Genomic DNA, 20,572 nt, shown 5'->3' on the forward strand with positions numbered 1-20,572 from the left:
CCCCAGGGAGAGCTCTGCAGCCACAGCCATCCCACAAGGCCATCATCATCCCTGGCTCAGCAGCTGCTCTACTCTGGGTATGGGTATAAATAAGAAAATGATGGCCTCATTACCCAGGAAATTTCATTTATACCTGAAGCATTTGGTAGAGTTTGATTCCCCTATTATATCACAAAAATGGCTTACAGGAGCAGCAACTCAGAGGCTTGGCCAAGAACACAATAAAATGATTATAGGTTTATACAACATTTAGTATATATTATTTTCTTGTAATTCCAGGTGTGCAGGGGGGGGTGTGTGTGTGTGTGGAAACAGAAATAGCAAGAACACAGAAAACAAGCTGCTGGTGATGGACATTTTCCCTGACAAGGCAGTATGGGAACAACAGAATTCGCAGGAACATGGTGCTTCCCTCTTCCTTGGCTGGACAGGACAAGTAGCAAGTGAGTATGAATAGTGAGATCAGAAAGGAGGAGAAAAGGGGGGGAAAAAAAAAAAAGGTTGGGGCAGAAAGTAATATGCTCCAGAATAGAGTGTAACGAAACAACTGTAATTTTCAAAACAAAGTAGCACAGAAGAAATAACCTGAATATTATTAATACCACTGCAGGCAATTTATGCAAAAGCAGGTTTCTTCAGTTGCCTTTATACCCTTAGCTATAAAGAAAACCCTCAGGAAGGTCTGAGGGCAAAGTTGGACTTGCTAGCTCGAGGCTCTGCCTGTTAATTGCTGAAGTACATCAGATCATAAAAATCTGAAACTTCATATCTCGCAGCAAGACAGCATCATGAATACCTAAATTTACCACCTGATTCCTGTGATAACTGGAATTCAGTGCTCAAAGAGGACAAATACAGCTGCTATATGAAACCACACAATCTGCTTTGGTGCATTTTGGCAGTTCAGAAAAAGAGTTTTTGGACACAGCTCTCCTACAGCCACTCTATGTAGAGAAAAGAAAGCTCGCTTTCTTTGAGAAGTCCTCAGAAATCCTGAGCTTGATAGGTCCTGGCACAACTGCACCAAAAAAGCCCTAGATCCGGTGCCTGGACGCTGCCAAATCCTGTCCACAAAACTTAGAAATTATGTCATCCTAATAGAAATAACAATTGCTTTCTATGATTCAGCTAAAAAAAAAAAAAAAAAAAAAAGAAAGAAACAAGCAAAAAATACCAAAATCCAAAACCAAACAACCAACAACCCCGGGATGCCACCAGGTCCCGGCAGAGCGGTGCGAAGTCTCGGCCGCTGTGGCGTGAGCCTCTCGCCGCGCCCACCCCTCCTCTCCCTCACCTCTGGACTCCCGCGAAGTTTTGCGGGACTGCTCTGAACCAGAAGAGGCGTGTGAGGGGGTGTGCGGGGGTTGTTTTGCTTTTCGGAGTCAGGGAGGCTAAACTTTTTATATGTTTTAAAATAAATTATGTGAGGGGAGGGGGTTGCCTTGCCACCCGGGCGGGGGGGGAGTGCAACATGGTGTGCCCGCAGCGGGATCCCGGGATCCGTGTGGCAGCATCGCTGCGCATCCGAGTTGCGATTTCCGATAGCCCCCCCGCCCTCGCAATACCCCCGGCAGAGGAGCCGAGGGGAGAGCGGAGACTTGCCCCTCGCGCTGTCGCCGGGGCCGGGGCCGGGGCCGGGACCGGGACCGGGGCCGGGGCGGGGGGCGGTGGGGCCGGGGCGGGCGGGCGGCGCGGCGATCCGGCGATCCGGCGGGGGGCGCGGGGAGCCAATGGGCGGCGGGGATCAGCCGGCGCGACTCGGGGGCCCCTGGAGGAGGAGGAGAGGAAAAACCACGGGATTGAGCTCTGTCAGTGGCGCTGGCTGCTTCCAAGGGGGAAGTGGCGGGGAATAATTAATGTTTTTATTAAATTTGGAGGGAATTTTTAGCAGCCGATCGCCGCGCGTGGCCTTCAGGTGGGTCTTCCCCGCAACTTTGTCCGCCGCCCCGCAGGATTGCGTGGTGGTGGGCTGCAAAAGCGAGCGTGTGTGTGTGTGTGCGGGGGGGGGGGGTGGGGGTGGGGGGATGTGTGTGTGTGAGTCCGTCGGTGTGTGTCCGTGCGTGTGTGTGTGTGTCTGCGTGGCTGCGGCCGGCGGGCGCCGCCGCCGCTCCGCGAGGTGCGCGGCCAGCCCCGCCGTTCGCCATTACGAGTTGAGCACACGTTTGCGAGAGTCGGGGCTGCAACTCGCGCGGATCGCCCGGGGGATACGGCGGGGAGTGTAAATAAAACCCTGCGTCTCGCCTGGCTTTCTGCTGCTGCTGCCTCCAAGTGCTTTGCTCCGTGTTTTCCTGGCAGAAGCGTGTAACCCAGGTGAAGGCAGAGAAGGGAGGGTTGTTTTTATGAATGGGACTCTTTGAGGTTAATTAGCTATGCAAATTCAAGCAGTTCATTCATGATTTTTTTTCTTTCTTTTTTTTAAATCTAAAAGCCATCTTGTATTCCCCTCTAGGCTGATTGGAGTCCACATCCCGAGGAAATCTCCAGATCAAATGCCCAGTAAATAAAACACTGAGCTAAGACTTGTGGAAGAGCTGCAGAATGGATGGATTTTATGACCAGCAAGTGCCTTACATGGTCACCAATGTGAGTGATCAGTTCAAAGTTGGTGTTTATAAACTTGACTCCGACTTATTTCTGTGGGGGAGTTTCGCAGACAGAGTATCTGCTTTGTTGTCGCTGTAGGGGCGACTCTTCATCTGGGAGCTTTGCCTGCAAGATGAGCCTCTCTTCTTAGTTATTTCAATAAAGCATCATGTTCTTTTAAAGACAGTTTTGGGATGATTCAAAAATCATGCACATGATTAGTGGATGAGAGAGGCAAGAGCAGCAGCAGCTGCATTCAAAGTTTCTGGCTGCGTTTGCCTGCAACGCTCAGAAGAATGAAGTTGAGGCAAACGTTAACGTTTTTTTTTTTTTCTTTTTTTTCTTTCAGGACTTTGCAAACAATGTTATAAGTAACACAGGGAAACAAAGCAGCCTATTATAATCTCATATCTGGGTTCTGCATAGCTTATGGAGAGGGGCTTTGCGTGCTACTGTGTAGGTTTGTGTACTTTAGATACTAAAAATTTATGGAGTTCTGTTGTTGCTTGAAGACATTATGTATGTATCTGTACAAAGAGATGTCTACGTAGATAGTTAGAAATGTATTGCATTTAGACACAGGAATCTTTTGGAGGATGTTAAGTGCTCAGCAGTATCTTTTGCTAGAAGTCGGAGGCTGCAAGACGATCATTTCCATGTTTGAAAATGTAAAGAATCCATGCCGGCTTTGAGTATTCTTAATTAAATGAAAATAAAAAAAACCCAAACCCTCAGATTTCTAAAGTAACTGATCTTTCCTGTTTATAGAATCCGCGTGGGAGAAACTGTAATGAGAGACCGATAAATGTCAGGAAAAGAAAATTCATTAACAGAGACCTGGCTCATGATTCAGAAGGTGAGGGCTTGTTATCATCATCGTGTGTGTGTTGTGTGTGTTCCCCCCGCCCCCCCCCCCAAGCTTGCTTACTAATGCAGAGAAGCTTTTTGAAAGCTCTTTATTTATTTATTTTGGAAATAAATGTATCTAGATCAATCTGAATAAACCAGACAAGAAAATTACATTTACTACTGCAAAACAAACTGGCAAAGGCAATAAACTGATAAAGTTGCTATTCTTTCCTTTACTTACCCTGTTGCATTTTAGGTACTGCTGCACATGTGGCACACGGATATCATGCACTGAGGCCAAGCCTTTGCAGCATCTGACACAAGTCATGGCACCTGACTTTTTCACCTTCAGGCCTGTTGAGATCATGGCTTTCCTCATTCTTCCCATCTTTTAACATCCTTTTCACTGGTGTGTGTTCACTAGTGGTAGCAGGAGTGAGAATGCCGGTGTGGAGACTGTGGGTTTTCACTCTAGCTTTACTGTAGAGCTAATAGTCAGGCTTCTTGTGTCTGGTAGCCTGTTTCTATTGCTGTGTACCACTGGTAGGGTTAAAAATCCTGGGGAATTCAGTTAAGGAAGTCTAGAGTGAACAAAGTTTTGGAGGGCCAAAGATTTGTAAATAAGTCCCATCAGTAGCCACTCACATGACTGTAGCTTGAGAACTGTAGTCTAGCAATAGCTGTTAACGCTTCTTTAGGTTACAAGGTCAGTATAGATGCTATGCCTGCATCTCTGTTGAGTATGTAAGACATATAGGAAGGCATATAGGGGCCTACAACTTACCTCTGTATAAATCTTATCAGGGTGAGGTTACATTGATACACTTTTCAAAATCCCTACTTATTTGTTTGGAAAAGTTTATTCTAGGGTAGATTGGAAAGAAAATAACTTTCTGATTTTCAGTTAACTGATTTCCCAATATGAACATGAGGTATCAGTCCACAGGATAAATGAGTAGCCTCTGTCATTTAAGTGTATGTAAATAGTTATCTGTCAGCATTCGTAAAAGAGGAAGTCTCTCTCAAAATACAGTAAATTAAAAATAAACCATTTGCCAGTTCAAATATCCTACTTAGTCTTAAACAGAATTTTAATTTTCATAACTGAGTTTCTGAGCTTTGCAAGTAAGCTGAATGCTGCTCTCGTTTACACCCATTATAAGCAATTGATTTCAGTGAATTACAAAAAAAAGATGAGCTGCTGCAAAACTCAGTCCATGGAGAAAGTGGTTTCACTTTAAAGAAGTACAGTGAGAGCAGCATAGAGGAAATAGTGGTATTCTCTTGTCATACAAAGTAAAACATAAGGGGAAGTACAAAAGGTTTCCCATTTCTGTTTGCTACTGCAGCATCTCAGATCTTTACTTCAAAATTTTTACATGATAGTTACGACCCTACTAATAAAAATAATCACTACTCAGGCAGAACTCCCATTAAGTCTGAGAGCGCTTTATCTGGGGCAGATATTGCAGGAAGAGGCCTGAATTCTGTAAGGAAAAATAGTTCACGTGTAAGAAAGGTTATAATTTTTAACTTTTCTATGTATTGCCGAATCAGCCTTTTATACTGTAGAACTTGGTTAAGATTCTGGTTATTATTTCAAGAGTTGATAAAATAATATAGCAAGTACTTTTTTTATTAACAAGTGTAGAAAAAATCATGAACTGCAACCCGAAAATATCTACTTTGTATGTTTGACTGCCAAAATGGAATTCATGTTCATTGTTCTTCAGGAAAAATATGTTTTTCAGCATATTTTAATCTTATGAAGAGATTAAAGGTGTGAGTCTCTTATCCATGTCTTCATCTTTTGCAGAACTCTTTCAAGATCTGAGCCAATTACAGGAGACGTGGCTTGCAGAAGGTAAGGGAAAAAACTGCTTGTAAAAAGAGGAAAAACAACTCTGGAGGAAAAAAAAAAAAAAAGTCCTGAACTTGCTGTCTTAATGTTCAGCCCAATTAATTGAGCTCTAAAAGAGCCACCTCATGTGTCATGCATACATTAGAGCCTCTGATGAGTTTGTCTTTGGGGACTCTGGGGCTGCTCTACCCAGTGTCATCACAAATTACCAGGAGAAATTGCTTCCAGCTCACAATCACATCTGCTTTTGGCAAGAAGTAATGCACCAAGACTTCAAGTTCTAAGCCTCTGTTCAGATTTTAATTGCAATTGATCAGGTTTATATTATTGTACCTCGAGAGACTACATACTGCCAGAACTGGGCTTGCTGTTCCTTTTGAGCAGCACATAGAATTATTTGGTGTTCTGGTGGAGTACTTTTCTGATGGCAGAAATTAGTTTCTCTGGGTTCATCGGGACGGGATGCTTCAAGATTTAAGTGCAAGTGTCTTCTTTCCACCTTGTTCACAACACAGAACATTAGGTGTGTATGGAATACTTAAAAAGTACTATTTTTTTTTTTCCCAGAAACCTTTCAATATTTTGCATGTTATTTTTGTCTTCATATTTGTAGTTGTGAGATTGTGTACTGGGTGATTAGAAAACTGTCATCGGTCTGTTTTACACTTGCTTGTGCTTTTAAGTATTTTAAATAATCTTGCAGAGCATGTTCTACTAAAGAGAGAAGGTTTAAGAACAATAATGTAGAAATCTGAATTTAGAGTAGCTGTTGAGAGATTCGTTTAACAATAACAAAAAATGAGCTGCTGCATTAGGAGAACTTCAATAAAATGCAAGGTAGCTTTCTGTTTGTTGAAATGCATTTGTTCTCTTCAGCAATATTTTCTGATCTTTTTTCCTTTGATATTTAAAAAATGTTTATTTCAAGCATAAAGATTTTTATGCATTGTCTGTTTTTAATATTTCTGATTGAAATTTTTATGTAAACTTCTGCATCTGAATAAACACGATTTTGATGCAAGTTAACATAATCTCTCCAAATTTATCCTGATTTAAATGAATGTGAGTATTCACATGTTTAATTTTTATCATCTACATACACAGTTGTTTATAGAGTAGATGTTATGCTTTTTTGGAAGAGGAGGGATGAACTGCTTGCTGCTGGCTTTCATAGAAAGAGGGAAATATTGCTGTTGACTACTTGCTTACATACTGATTTTGTTTTCACAGCTTTTATCTATAGTTAGTCAAGTTCTTAATCTATAAGTAAGTTGTGAGGTATTGTTTATTTTGCTGACATTTTTATTCTTCTAGCGTCATTTTTAGTATGTGGTTTTTCAGTATATAATCAAAAAGTCCTCTTTAAATTAATGGATCAGAGGATATATTTTTATGAATTAATATGGTTCTTTCCTAACCATTGAAAACAGAATGTCCTGTACTAAGGTCATTTTTGTAGTGTAATGATCAGATACAACTGTAACTGTCTCCCTGTGGTAATTTTACTAAGGATCTGTTTATTTTGTATCATCTCATTCATTCTAACAAGCCAGAAGTATGTTAAAATACTACTCAAAAGATACTATTTTTTGATGGAGAGGAGAACTTCTAGTTTGATTTTTCACTGGCATGGATGTTTTTGTTTCTGAAAATGATTAAATTTCTTCGATCATGTCAGAAAAATACAGGCAGATCCATAATGCATGTGCAGATAATAATGTAAGTTTGAAAAATAATAAGGAATTTAAAACTGATTTAATGATTTCTGCAGGTACATAAACTACTGTAATGGCAATTTTTATTCTGGAGGCACTGCTTATTTTAGACTAGAATTAATTGTTTGAAAGCCTGTTTTTCTCTTTAGCTGAGTCTATTTCACTTAATATTTGAGAGAGAAAGATGCCTAGCCCTGTGTCAGCTAGGTTGAGGAACCTTTGTAAAAGCAGATAGCATCATCTGGTAAGTATTTAAAAATGAAAAAAAAAAGTTGCCTTTTCATGTAGCAGAGGATAATAAAGCTAAAGAATGTTATAATTATATTTTTCTACACCATACTACAAATAAATAGTACAGATTTTTCAGTGTTTTAGAAATATTTTAAGAACTCTATGTGTTTCAGGCCAGACCATGGTTTTAACTGTTCCATAAAACACAAACTTTGCACAGCTTTTCTAAAGGCTAAACTAAAACTGAAATGAAAAGTCAAGATGAGAAAATCAAACATTGAGCTATTAACTTGATCCCAAATTTTTATTAATAAAACCCACCCAAAACTACTTTTGGTAATCTTTATAATATACTAGTGTTTGAGGATATTGTAGATCTGCTCAAAAGTCTACATGGATGAGCTTAGCCAGGAAACAGATTTTGAAATCAGACTTGTTTACCCATTGCTAGATGTGTCCATTTATGTTCTTCTGGACCTTCATAGGCTAGAAGTCTGCCAATTTGGCAGCATCAGTAATGTTTACATATTTCTTTTCATAATGCTTTGGAGCCAGGGAAATGACCATGAAATTTGAAAACATCTTGACCCTTTTTAAGAAAAGCAGTGGCAGCTGACCAGGTTTCTCTCACGAGTTCAGATCCCCACTGAGGAGTAACCAGGTCAAAAACCTACTTATTAGTTAGGAGAAGAGAGTGAGTTGCATTTTATGACACGCAAAAAAATGCTTGTGGATTTTTTTGTTTTGCTTTTCCTGAAGCTGTTCTTCCTTAGTCACATATTTTAGCCTGGAGATTTTTACAGTTAGTGTCACCTATGACAAGTTAGTGGTAAACAAGTAAACACAAAAGAAATGTATTTCCTATAGAAAATGGTGGGAGGTTCACATGTATTAAAGAATTAATTCAAAATTCAGTAACCTCTTTAATTTTTTATTACTCCATAATTAACAAGCTGAATACTATTTACAGAAAACTTACAAATGTATTCCACTAGCTGCATTCTAGATTTTTATGGAAATAAGTTTTGCGTCTTACTCTGTGTAATATTAAATATGTAAGAAAGAATCTGAACTATTTTGATGTAAAACTTACTCTAAATAAGGTTCCCTCATGTCAATTGTTATGCTGGACAGAAGATAATAACTAGTTCCTGATGTCAGAAATTGAAAGTGAGAAGCCTTTAATAATTGTTTCAACATTTGAACTTGAAAGGAAATAGTTAAAATTGCCTTTTGCTAACCAAGGCAGATATTATTCAGATGTTATCTTTTGGTTTATATTTAAATAACTTGATGGCAACATTTTGTCATGATAATGTTATAAAATTACTTTATTGATCGTGTATATTTGGAATCAGAATGGTTTTGGCAGATAGCTATTGTTCAGTGACTTGAAAAAATGGTTCAAATATTAAGCTAGTGTTATCTCATCATGGTAGCTGTTACTTCTTATTCTGGAATGAAAAGAAGAGAAAGAACAAATTCTTAGTGAGTGAAAGTCTCCTCTCCACGGTGAAAGCATTTGGTTTTGGGGGAATAATAGATTAACAAAAAACCAGATTTTTATTTAAAATTACTTTCAGATACTAGTTTCTCCTACAGCTTGTTAAAGATACATAAAAGGCATCCCAAGCAAAGACCAATAATGAATTTATGTGCTAGATCTGCTTCTTAGAGCAACAGATAGTACGCTTCTCAGATGGTAATAAAATTAAAATTAAAATATAACGTCCTTTGGGTGACTTGGAAAAATGCAGACAGATTAAGTGAACAGTAAGTGGCTTGAAATAATAGCTACAGGTAACAGGTTCATGCCTCTGCTGCAGCTTAGCTAAATTGAGTGGTTCGCTACTACAAGCTACCAGTATTTAAAAGCCAGTTCTTGGTATCTGAAAGTAAGGTATTTCTCTCAAATAATTAATATCCAAATTTGGAATGAACTTTAGGAAATAAGTTTCTGCCCTCCATTCTCCCATCGTGAAGGATGCATTAGCGTCACGGTGATGTTAAGCTAATGTTGACTTCTAGTTCATTTCTTAAATGAGGAGGTGTGAAAATAAGTAGTTTCTAGTTCTCAAAGGGTTATTTTTAATAAAAGAAAATACTAGATCTTCAAATATTAGTCTAGTTAGAATGGCTTTGTTTAAATCAGTGAAGATGTGTAGCAGCTTACTCTTGCTAACTAGCTTTCTTCTGCCAAAAAGTTGTAAAATTTACCCAGTGTAAGGTAAATAGTATATAGCCATATTCAAGAACTATCCACATTTTTATACGAGCAAAAATAGTAAAGAAATGATTATTTAATACCTCCATGGCTGAAATCTGTCTGATGGGGACAGACACACTAAGAAACAGGGAAAAGATTTTCATTGTTGAATTTGTAATACAGAGAATAGCTGCTTTTTTTTTTTTTTTTTTTGATTCTAGTGATCTGACAGATCTGGTTTTCAAATACTCATAACTCTTGATCTTAAATAGCTGTGCACAAAAAAAGAAAAGTTAGATTAGTCAAAATGGGAGGAGAGGGAGGGAGGGGGTGTTCTTTTAAAAAGAAATTAAAAAAAAAACCAAAACACCAGAAATCTACAAGTCTGAAAGTCTGTGTAGTAATAAACTTTCTAATGTTTTTCTTGTTTGCTGGAAAAGTAGATGCCTTTTACTCAAAATAATAATTTTCAAAGGCATGGCGGGGTTTGCGAACTATGAGGGATGTAGCGAAATGTTAAATGAGAGCGTTCCTTTTAAGCTAACTTTTTTCTCATTTTTAGTACAGCAGCAAAGGAAGAGCAGATTCTGCAAACCCATCTTCATATTCCTAGGGATTATTCACATAAAGAAGAATTCTGAGATCTGGAGCTAGTTTTGAACTGCATTTAAGTTTATTAGTCAGAGCATCTCACTTTATGTAAAAAGGGTTTTGGGTTGTTTTGACAGCAAATACCATGCTTAGGGGAAATAATATTTTTTACCATCTTGAAATTTGTCACTGTTTTGCCTTCTGAATGCTCCTTTGTTAGAAACAGTTGTTCCTGTGGAAAAACAACAAAAAAACCCAACCAACCACCAAAACACAGCCCCCCCACCCCAGCTCTTTCAGGAATACTTAAAATTTATACAATCTTTCAGACATTCTGAAGTGACAATGAATCAAAACTAAATAGACTCCTTACTGGTGAGGGCTGAAGTCCTGTTTTAGCTGAAGCCAAAATGCTGCTGTTCATATGTAATTCCCTGTCAATTTCAGTTCCTTTTGCCACTTTGAATAGATCATTGATTTGTAAAACGAATTGCTCTTAGCTCTAAAAGCGAAGCTTGAGGTCAGAGAACACAGTACCACAGGAGGTGTTCTGCTACCCAAAATAAAGTTTTAAGTGAAGCGAGGAGGTTTGCAGCTTCATGTTTTTCTGGAAAGTTTACGTTTTTTAACAGGAACACCTTTCCCTGGAGTGCAGCTGAGCTTTTGGAAGCAGTTTGTGACTGGGAGAAGGAAGAGTTGCATTTAAGCCCTTTACAGTTCGCTTAACTTTTCATTTATTAAATACGTTCCTCAGCAGGTCTGTGTTGAATCTTGAGACAAAGCAGTGAAATCAGTGTGCTTATGCCTAAAGTTCAAGTTTACTTTGCTGTAGCTTTCTGGAAGGGTGTGACATGAAAAGCTTGTGGTTGGGGCCACATGGTTCATGCTGGACTGTGTTTTTGTGAATGGAGGCAGAACTCCAGTTCTGACTGCTTGTCTTGAGGAATTGCTTCGGAGATCAGCTGTCTCATTCACTGGCAGAAAGAATGACTCATACATCTTCTGCCTTGTTTGGCTCCAGGTCATTGTTACAGTGGATAGAGCTGGTTTTAATTAAATATTAACTCCTTTTGTCCTGGATGCTTGTTAATGGAGACTTTTTATTTTTGTTTACTTGCAATGAAAGCAAGCTAACAGGCCCTAGTTTTAAACTTTTTTTTTTTCCCCCAAATCGCTTTCCCTTTGCAAAATGAGCTGTCAGTTCAACTTTGCAAAGGCTTTTTAAAGCTATAAAAACTACAAACAAGTATTAACTGTTTTTGTGCTGTGAGTATTTGCTTTTGGCAAGCTGATTTTAACTCAGTAGTAGTGAAAATGTAAAATCTAAACTGATAACATCCTCAAGATCATCATGAACATTTCTGTTCAATTCCCAAATCCTCTTGAGACATTAAGCTATAACCAGGAAAAAAAGAAAACTTTTGGTAATAATCTAGACTGAGCTGGATAGTTTATGCTGCAGATGTTGCCTACTTCAGGAGTCTGAGACTTGATGGCTTTGAATGTGGAATGAACTAATGTAGCTGCTTCTGCTATTAGCAGTAAAAGCCACGTGCTTAATATCCTTCAAAACCTTTTATTAGTCTTTTGGAATATACTTGCCTTCTCAAACCCCCATAATTAAGTTGCTCAGGAAAATATCTCGTTCAGTGATATGACCATTTCAGATCTCTTTTTCAATTTTCCTCTGAATGGCAAAGTAAAAAAAAACAGTTTTCGGTGATTTATGCATTGTGTCTTGTGTTGTGTATGTTAATAGAAGACCAACGAAGATTTTAGGGCAGGCTTGCTGAATTGCAGTATTTGTGAATAAAAGAAAAGAGGAAGTGAATGGCATACATATATAAATGCGCAGACAGTTGCAACACTGCAAGTTACATTTTCCTGTTGGACATTGCGGTTGAAGTGTCTTTACCTGTCTGTTTAATTTGCTACAAAGTCTGGCTGTAATTATCCAAACTGAAGGTACACAAACCCTGTTCCCGATGTATCCCAAGGTTTTGCACTCTCACAGGAAGATGCTGGTGGAAGAAGTCTGTATATTGGGCTGATGATGATTTCTTCCATTTATGCAGTATGATCATGTGCAAGTTTCAGTTCTGCTAGTTTAAAAATAATATCAGATTAAACAAAGGGATAATTTAAGTTCTCATTTCCAACAGCTAGTGTGTCCTTTTAGTGTCTTTGTATAGACTTGTGGGCTTGTTCCTAAGGTACCGATGCTACTAAAATTAGATTCCAGTAGGAAATGTATGTTACTGGGTTGAATGTTTTGGGTGTTGTTATTTGTTTTGTTTATATTTGGCAGGGTTTTAAACACTTCTTAACTTGCTGTATTCCTTTTTGTACAGAGGCTTTGAAGGCTATGTCAATATTGTATTTAAAATACTTTTTGACAGTGTAGTCTCCACCTATTTCTAGAGTACTGATAAAGTGATACGCCTTGATCTCTATTAAATATATCTTTATAAATTTTGGGGATCCATGAATGAAGTAATTTTTTCTTGTTTACTCCAGACTAAATCAGGGGTAATGACAATATCTCTGAAGTAATATACTGGTTTTCTGTAACAATTCAACCAGATGTATTTTATTTTTTCTTACTCTTTGGCTGGGAAAAAAAAGGACCTCATTTGCTGATAAAAACATATATCTCTACAACAGATTTGTTCTGGAGTAAGTCAAGTTAAACTGATAAAACCAGAATAAAGCATCAGTAAAGCAGTCTGGTGCACAGAGTGCGCTCTAGAAAGTTATATAAGATTGCTGTCCCGGTTCTGCAATCTCTAAATGTAGCTGCCCAATTTCAACATTAGGGGTTTTGTTTTCTTTTAGCCTTTTTCACATATCCTGGATTCACAAATCAACATTAGAGAGTGTGTGTGTGTGTGTGTGTGTATAAAGTCCATGTGTGTGTATTAAAAATTGGAGTCATACTAGCCTTCTGGCTGCATTTGAAAATGATAGCTGGCTTAAGAAAAATGTGTGGGATGTGTCTTCTGTAAACAAGAAATTGCTTGATACAATTACTTGAACTCTGAATGTACTCACAAACCCTTCAAAAAAATTGGAAATGTAAGAAATCCTTAGGAACTGATTTTTAAGCAGGATACCTTGATTTCATAATTGGATTCTTCTGTGACAGTCAAATATTTGGCATTTTTATAAGGAAAATGCCTAATATTTGCATGCAGTGAATTGCATGAAATGTCAGCAATTGCAGAGTGTTAGTATTTGGGCTCATATTGTCCCTGAGGTCATTTCTGGTAAAAGTCCTCTCGTTTCTCTGGAGGAAAGAGAAATTTAATGCATCAAAAGTACTGGGAATGTTTTCTTTGGTAAAATACGTGTTTTATACAGCTTCAAACTTTGAGGAGCTAACATGTCCTCAGAGGTGTACTGGTTTCTTCTAAAAGGATAGGTTATTAAAAAAATGAACAACAAAGCAATGATAGTTATGCTTTTTTCCAGAATAATGCCAATTACACTTCGTGTATTTATCTTACTCACACTTCTTTTCAAATTTGTGTTTGCAGATTTCCCAGGGTTATTTGTTCTTAAGGGGTATTTGCTGCTATTAAGACAGTAGGACTTTAAACATTTATTTTAAAACCAAGAGCAATTAATTTTTCAGTATAATGTGTGTGATTCTGAACTCTTTACCAAGGGAAAAAACTCTCAGTTAAGTCATTAGAAATATTTCCTGAGTAAGGAGTGGAGATCTGGTCCATGAAGAGTACTGTAGTGCACATTCAAAATAATTGTGAGTAATTATAATTTAATACATATTTTTAATTCTTGCAAGTTCTGTTAAAACTAGTAGCAGTTGCACATACGTAAAGGGGAACGTATGCTTCCTAAACTTAGAAAGTGTTCTGAATGGCATTAAAGTTAAATTTTATCATTTAACTTATTTAATGGTGTGATAGTCTGTGTTTTGATAAATGGTTGTATAACCAGTATTTACCTCTCAAATCTTGTTGGGTAACCAGATCATGGCAGATGTTAATTTTTAATTAAGATCACATGAATTATTTGCTTGTTTTTAGGCAAGAACTGTGTAAATGGAAATATTTTCAAACAGATAATTTTATGCAGCTTTGCTGTGGTGATTCTAGGTAGTGAATGTTGAGGACAGGATGACAAAGTTCAGAGACAGTAAGCTGGATCTCTCTTGGGATGTACCCAGAACCAGTCATTCTCCGAGGATGCCGCTTCTCGGCGTAGTGTTCTGCAGTTATTCAAATGTATTCACCTATAATATATGTTCAGTGGTATTTCAGCTTAAATGGTTTAAATGAGTCTGCAACACAGTATGAGAGATGGCTAATGTCTTAGATATACAATGAAAAGGAACTGTGGTACCGCAGACGCAAAATTATGTATCAGCAGACCGTGAAACAATTGTATTTTATAGCTCAGGTTTGTGATGAAGGTTTCCTAAAAGCGAAGATGATCTTGCACAAGGTGAATGGATGTTAATAATGATTCTTCCTTTAAGTAAATATTTTTTTTTGAAGTGTTGTTATTGAACCAGGAATTCTGTGGTGTGGTAAAATAGTTGTTTTTGAGTATTTAAAACAATAACAAAAAACCCCTATTGTGTTGGCTGACTGCCACGAAAAATTGGAATTGCTTTTAAGTAAGCCGACGGTGTGATAGTTCAGGGTTAAAGATGCATAGGTGTTAAACACTAGAATTTGGTTTTATGTGGACTTTCCGTGCATGTATTTTGAAAATGAGCACTGATGGGTTTCACCAGTGGCATGGTAGGTCCAGACCCTCATTCAGGAGTGAGGCAGGGCTAGTGCCAGTGTCAGCCTTCATGTCGTCCCATCCCCATCACGCTGTGCCAGGGCTGCTCTGAACTCGTACTACACTGCACAGCTTCACCCCAGGGTTTATCTGATTAATAATTAAAGTGATGCACTTGCCTGATTTCCATACCCAACAATGAGAAAAAAAATCCTAGTTTTTATCTATGCTTCAGATTAAGCACAAGAGTCTTTATTTATGCTTTAATGGCTTCTTTTAATTCTTTTCTTGTTTTTGTTTTTTGTTTGTTTTTTTTGTTTTTCTTTTCCTTTCTTCAGCTCAGGTACCTGACAATGACGAGCAGTTTGTGCCAGACTATCAGGCTGAAACTTGTAAGTATAGTATGAATCATCACTTTCTTAAAAATATGTATTTGTATATTTATGTTTGGGTCATCATATTTGTTATTTATTGTGACATCTGTGGTCATGTGATAGCTCCTTTTGCCAGTCAGTGACATCAGCGCGATGAATAGATAAAGCAAGTGGCGTTTTGATGTGCAGCCAAAAAAAAGCTGTTTGGGCTCAAGGTATAACCTTTAGCAGGGGGCCCTCTCCTGTAATTCCCACCCCGCAACCGCAGGGAAGCAAGGAAAAACTCCTGTTGTGGAGATGGAGGGAGTTTCTCTGTCCGTAGAGTGAGGAGAGGAGCTGGTTGAGCTGGTACGGATCAGATACTGTGGGACATAGGAGGCAGCTCTGCTGAGCAGAAATCGGACTGCTCGGTACGTTTTGTGTATAAACAAATAAAATTCTCCACATAATTAATCAAATACAGCCAACTGCTGAAGCATTTTTAAGTCGTCCTAGCATGTGGCATTTTGTTGCTCAAACAAAATTTCCCCTTGAATTAATAGAAGGAAGCAGAAGTTATGTCAAGTTGGATGCTTTGCATTGTTTGCTGCTTTACTTAATGTGTGCCCAGACTTTTTTTTTTTTAGCCTGTACACCTCAAATCTTGCCTTTACCTGCTAAAGTGCTACTATTCTGTTAAACGCTGGCTCCCCTTTGCTGTACCTGCGGTTCTGTGGTTTTGGGTAGTGGCAAGGGCGTAGTAAATGGCATGAGAAACATTATCTGACAAAGTCACAGACTTATTGGAACTTCTTTATGCATCTTTCTTCCTCATGGCAAGGCTTCTCTTCTTCATCAGAGGTCTCTTCTAAACAGCGTCTACTGATTGCACCAGAGCGCATGGTAGCTTTTCCGTTTTGCTAAATAACTTAAATAATTCATCCTATCAGAGTGAATTACTGCAGTTCAGTAAACCTGATAGCTGTTAAATACAGCATTCATGTACTAAAATGTTAGGATTAAAATTAGAGAGATTAGAAAGAATTGCATTAAAAAGTCTTTAACCCAAAAAACAAATTCAGACTTGTTGAGTTTTCTTATAAATCTTTCAGAGGATTTTTTCCAGTTATTTAGAAGCTGTTTTAAGAAGAATTTATGAAGAGTACTCATAACAACATTTTGTGGGGAAAAAAGAAAAAAAAAAGGTTTTTTTATTCCCTGGATTCTGGTAGTATACCTGAACAGCAACAATTTGTCAATTTATTTTTGTTTTTCTCTAGAAGCTCCTGTAAGTATACCAGCCAACAATCACGGACACTTTTAAAGTTGCCCTTTGTAACAGGTTTTGTGTTTTTTTTTTTTTCCCCACCTCTGGCTTCAAAGACTTTTTTTTTTTTAAATTATAATTCGAAAGCCAAAACTATTCTATAAGTTGAAAATCAGATATGTTATCCTACGTATGGAGCTGTGTCCAAATATAGTAATGTATGCATATGTCCTTTGTGTAAGAGTACAAAGTTCAGTTAGGGCTTCTGTTAACCCACAATTATCGTACACAACGAGTCAGTGATTCTTGGAAAATAATTTGTGAACTGGGAATGAAAAGCTCTATTGAAGTTGGTCACTGCTTTTGGTGATAAAGAAATTCTCCTAATATGGCTATTTTATTAATGCTGTTGTATTACAAAGTTCCTTAGCCACAGCTTACACAGTACTATCAAAGGAACATTTATTTCTTCATTTCAGTTGGTTTCTTTATCTTAAGTAAAGGTCAGGAGAGCTTCCTGGAGAGTTACTCTGGCAACGGTTATGGAGTTTCAGACATATACTTGGATATAATGTATGTAGCTGTGGGCTGTGCGAAACAGGAACGGAGATCAACATAACCAAAGCCATGGGGAAATTACTGCTGCAGAAGTAGCACAATTGTGACTGTTTTCTCTAGGATCCCAACCTGCCTTCAAACTCTATTGTAATGACTTAATATATATAACCTATAAGTCTGTACAGTGCTCACCCTATTACTGACAGCAGCCTGGCAGGAGCACTTGGCTTTTTCTTTTTTTTGGGAGAGGATGGGCAACATTTCATAGGTTCAGTGTTTAATACACTTAATTGAGCCAAAAATCGTGAAGGACAGAAGTGTAAACCAGTGAAGGGGGTCACAGCCACTTTCAGTTCAGGGGCAGCCAAACTGTGGTCAGCCACCTCATTTAAATTTGCTGTACAAATTTCATTTATGAAGCTGTATAGAGGTAGAGGGGGTGTGTGTGTGTGATTTGCAGAATACGTAAAGAAAACTGAAGTGCTCCACTGAAACAGTGACAGTCTGCAGCCCAGGTACAAAAATTAGTGTCATTTCAGTTCTAGCTTCATTGCTTGAGAAATGGTCTTTAAAACTGAGGTAGATTTGTGGTTTAAATTGAAACTTGTAACATTGAAAGGAGTTGTAAGAAACTTCGGTAACAGCACCAGTGCTGAAAAGCTGTGCTTAAAACTTTCTTACCTAGAAATCACCACTTTACTAACTCTTGAGGCAAAGATGTGGAAGGTAAGGGAGGAACTGATACTGCCACGAGCACGTGCTGTGTCCTAGTGCTGAGAAGGATTACATGCCCCTTAAAGTGCTGTGAGTTTTGCGTTTCTGTTCTGTAGTAATGATTTTAACTAGTGAACCTGCACTGGTATTAGTAACTAAGGGAAACATTTAGTTTAGATTAGATACACAGTCTACTTGATCCACTTAGGGGTTTAACTTCAAAGCTAGCCTGGGACCATGAATATTTGAATTATGAGTTGCTATTAAACTTCAATCAGTTTTCAAAAAGCAAACATAATATATATATTTATAGTTAGGTGTGGGCGTTAGATATTATGAGTGAGATCAACAGCTAGCATATCTTCATGTGATATTATTGACGTTACTGGAATTACGCATATTTCTACTAGCTAAGGATCCAGCACGTCAAGCTTCCCCTTAATGCTTTAAACTTCAGTTTAACTGTTTAAAGTTGAATTTGTTTTGTTACTCCATTATGTCTTCTGGAAAGACATCTTTCCTATCATAATAATCTTAGAAATGTCTGCACTTCTGAACCTTTCTTTTTTTTTGTCATAGCGTCCGAAGCCCCATCTTGACCATCTTGTATTACCTTTTTGTTAAATATTTTTTTAACTCTGAATACATGTCACAAAGAACTGTTTTGTAGTTTAGCTCAGAGTGAGTGGAATGAAGAGTAGATAACAACTAGCCTGTTCGGATGAAATTTGAAAAACAAATCACAGTTTAGTTTCTCATATCCTTCTGCTTTCTGCAACGACTGAACTTTTTGAGTTCTAAGGAAGAAAAGTGTGTATCGAGATTTTTTTCAGCTTACAGTTACACTGGAAAAATACCGCATTTACATATTTAATAGTGCAATTTTCTAACTCTTTCATTTCCATTCTGATAAGAAATAAAAATTCCACAAGAAGAGGGAGGAATCACTTTTACGGGCATTTACTTGGAAATTCTGTGTTAGGCACGTTGGTCTTGCCGTGTTCTGAATCTGCTTCTACACTTCAACATACCTGTTTGCTATATATTAAAGTGGCTTCCTAATGACTCTTCTTTTAGCAAATACGTAAAAAGTTGTGTAAAGCAAAAATGCAAAATCTCTTTCTCCAAAAAAGTAAATGCCTTTTTTTTTTTTAAATCAGCGTTCTGTCCAAATGCTTACCTAATTCATAAGACTTAGTTAAACTGCTTTTCTGTCCGTATAAAGTCAACATTCACGTGTCGAGAAAGGTGACCTGTGTTAACTTCCTCAGATAAGGTTTCCTATTGTTTCAAGTCCATTTTCATGTACTGAGGAGGAGCCAGATCATGAACTGGTTGTAATCCGTGGCAAGGCTTTCAGATACTGTAGAACAGCAACGACTTTCCAATCTAGGAGTAAAAATGAATAAAGTGTTCAGTTTGCTCGAAGTCAATAGCTGTTGAGGTGAAGATTGCTTGCTCCCATTGTCTGGATGGTTTCTATGACAGACACAAGAGGAAGTAGGTAGGATTTGCTGATGTTTAAAGGATGTAGTTGGCAGAGAAAACTTGGTATTGTCAACAATACACTGATTTGTAATTCGACCTTGGTACAATTGGTTATAAACGGGGATTACCCAGCACCAAACCAGATTGCCTGGTATCTTAATAGCATAATCGTGTTTAGTTTTGTTTTAATAATATGTATTTACATTGATCTGTTCTTCCAGAGTTTGTTTTTTTCTCTTTTTCTTCTTTTTCTTCTTTTTTTTCTTCTTTTGCCCTAAAATGTAGGTTACCCATTTAAAATTAATGATAAACTCTAGCTTTTTGGGTTTTATTTTCTGCTAATGAGGATTTATGCTGTGCTTCACCTTCTTGATTCATTTCATTTCTTCTCTTTCATTTTGTTCCTGTATTGTTTCCCTGGCCATCACAGCCTTAACTTAACACTGCCAAGGGGTAAATGTTAATGTTAGACCACAGCTGTTGACAGTAAATAGGAAGGACTGGCTGTAAAATCCATGCTCCTCCATGTCTGATTACACTTTAAGATAGGAAAAATACTTTTTTAGTAGTGATTTTGTCGCTGATCTTTCACGACCTTTATTCTTTCTCTTACCTCTGTTTTCTTTTTCCTCCAGGTATAGCAAAGGAGCTCTTTCAATATAGATGCCAGGAGCCTTAAATTATTCAGGGATGTGCTTTTTAGATGCTCTGGCTTGCAATCTTTAAAAGCTTGTTAAAGAGAGATTCTTTACATAGGCTTCAGGTATCTGTATTCTTCTGTCATTTTAACTAATGGCTTAGGATATTCCAAATGCAGTTTAAAAGAGGAAAAGCTTTAATATTTATTTACATGTTTGCCGCATACAAAATCATGATTTTTTTTTGCACTATCAGGTGAAAAATACTCTGTTTTATTTTCTTTCTTTCTGTGACTCTAAATTTCAAAAGCAAATTTCAGAACTAGAAGAGCTTTTCCTGTTTGCTGTAGTATAGCAAGAGCTGGTGAGCAATGGGTAGAGGTTAATTTTCACTTATTTTGACATATTTTGGAGGAAAAACCCACACAATTAAAATGAAGAAGAAAACACCAGAATAATGTAAGTTCTGATGAGCCTACTGAAGTCAAAACGAGATCTATTTACTAGGTTTGTTTTTGTTTATGATGCAGAATAGTTTTAATTTTGCAGCTTCTAGAAAATTTTTAGTGGACTGAAAAAAATGACAACATTTTGTAACGTGATGATTCACTACATAGGCAGCTGGTAGTCATGTCTTGGTAGTGCACAATGTCCTAGAAATTGAAGTTGGTAGTGTTTTGGTTTTCTGTGTGTGGCATGTTGCACACAACAGTGTATTTTCGGGTTTTTCTTTTTTACAAATTTCCTGGGGTTTTTTTGGAGT

General features: G+C 37.7%; 1 protein-coding gene across 1 annotated transcript in view; it reads left to right on the plus strand.

Annotated features, from left to right (window-relative positions):
* The first annotated feature begins 1,839 nt into the window (after window positions 1-1,839).
* ETV1 (ETS variant transcription factor 1) overlaps window positions 1,840-20,572 on the plus strand; it is a 70,454-nt gene continuing 51,721 nt past the window's right edge. The window contains exons 1-5 of the mRNA XM_068404679.1: window positions 1,840-1,915; window positions 2,450-2,583; window positions 3,352-3,439; window positions 5,249-5,296; window positions 15,130-15,183. Of these exons, the coding sequence (XP_068260780.1) occupies window positions 2,539-2,583; window positions 3,352-3,439; window positions 5,249-5,296; window positions 15,130-15,183 (235 nt within the window). The 5' untranslated portion in view covers window positions 1,840-1,915; window positions 2,450-2,538. The remainder of the gene's footprint in view (window positions 1,916-2,449; window positions 2,584-3,351; window positions 3,440-5,248; window positions 5,297-15,129; window positions 15,184-20,572) is intronic.

Source organism: Nyctibius grandis, chromosome 7 (genome assembly GCF_013368605.1).
Source record: "Nyctibius grandis isolate bNycGra1 chromosome 7, bNycGra1.pri, whole genome shotgun sequence".
NCBI lineage: Eukaryota > Metazoa > Chordata > Aves > Nyctibiiformes > Nyctibiidae > Nyctibius > Nyctibius grandis.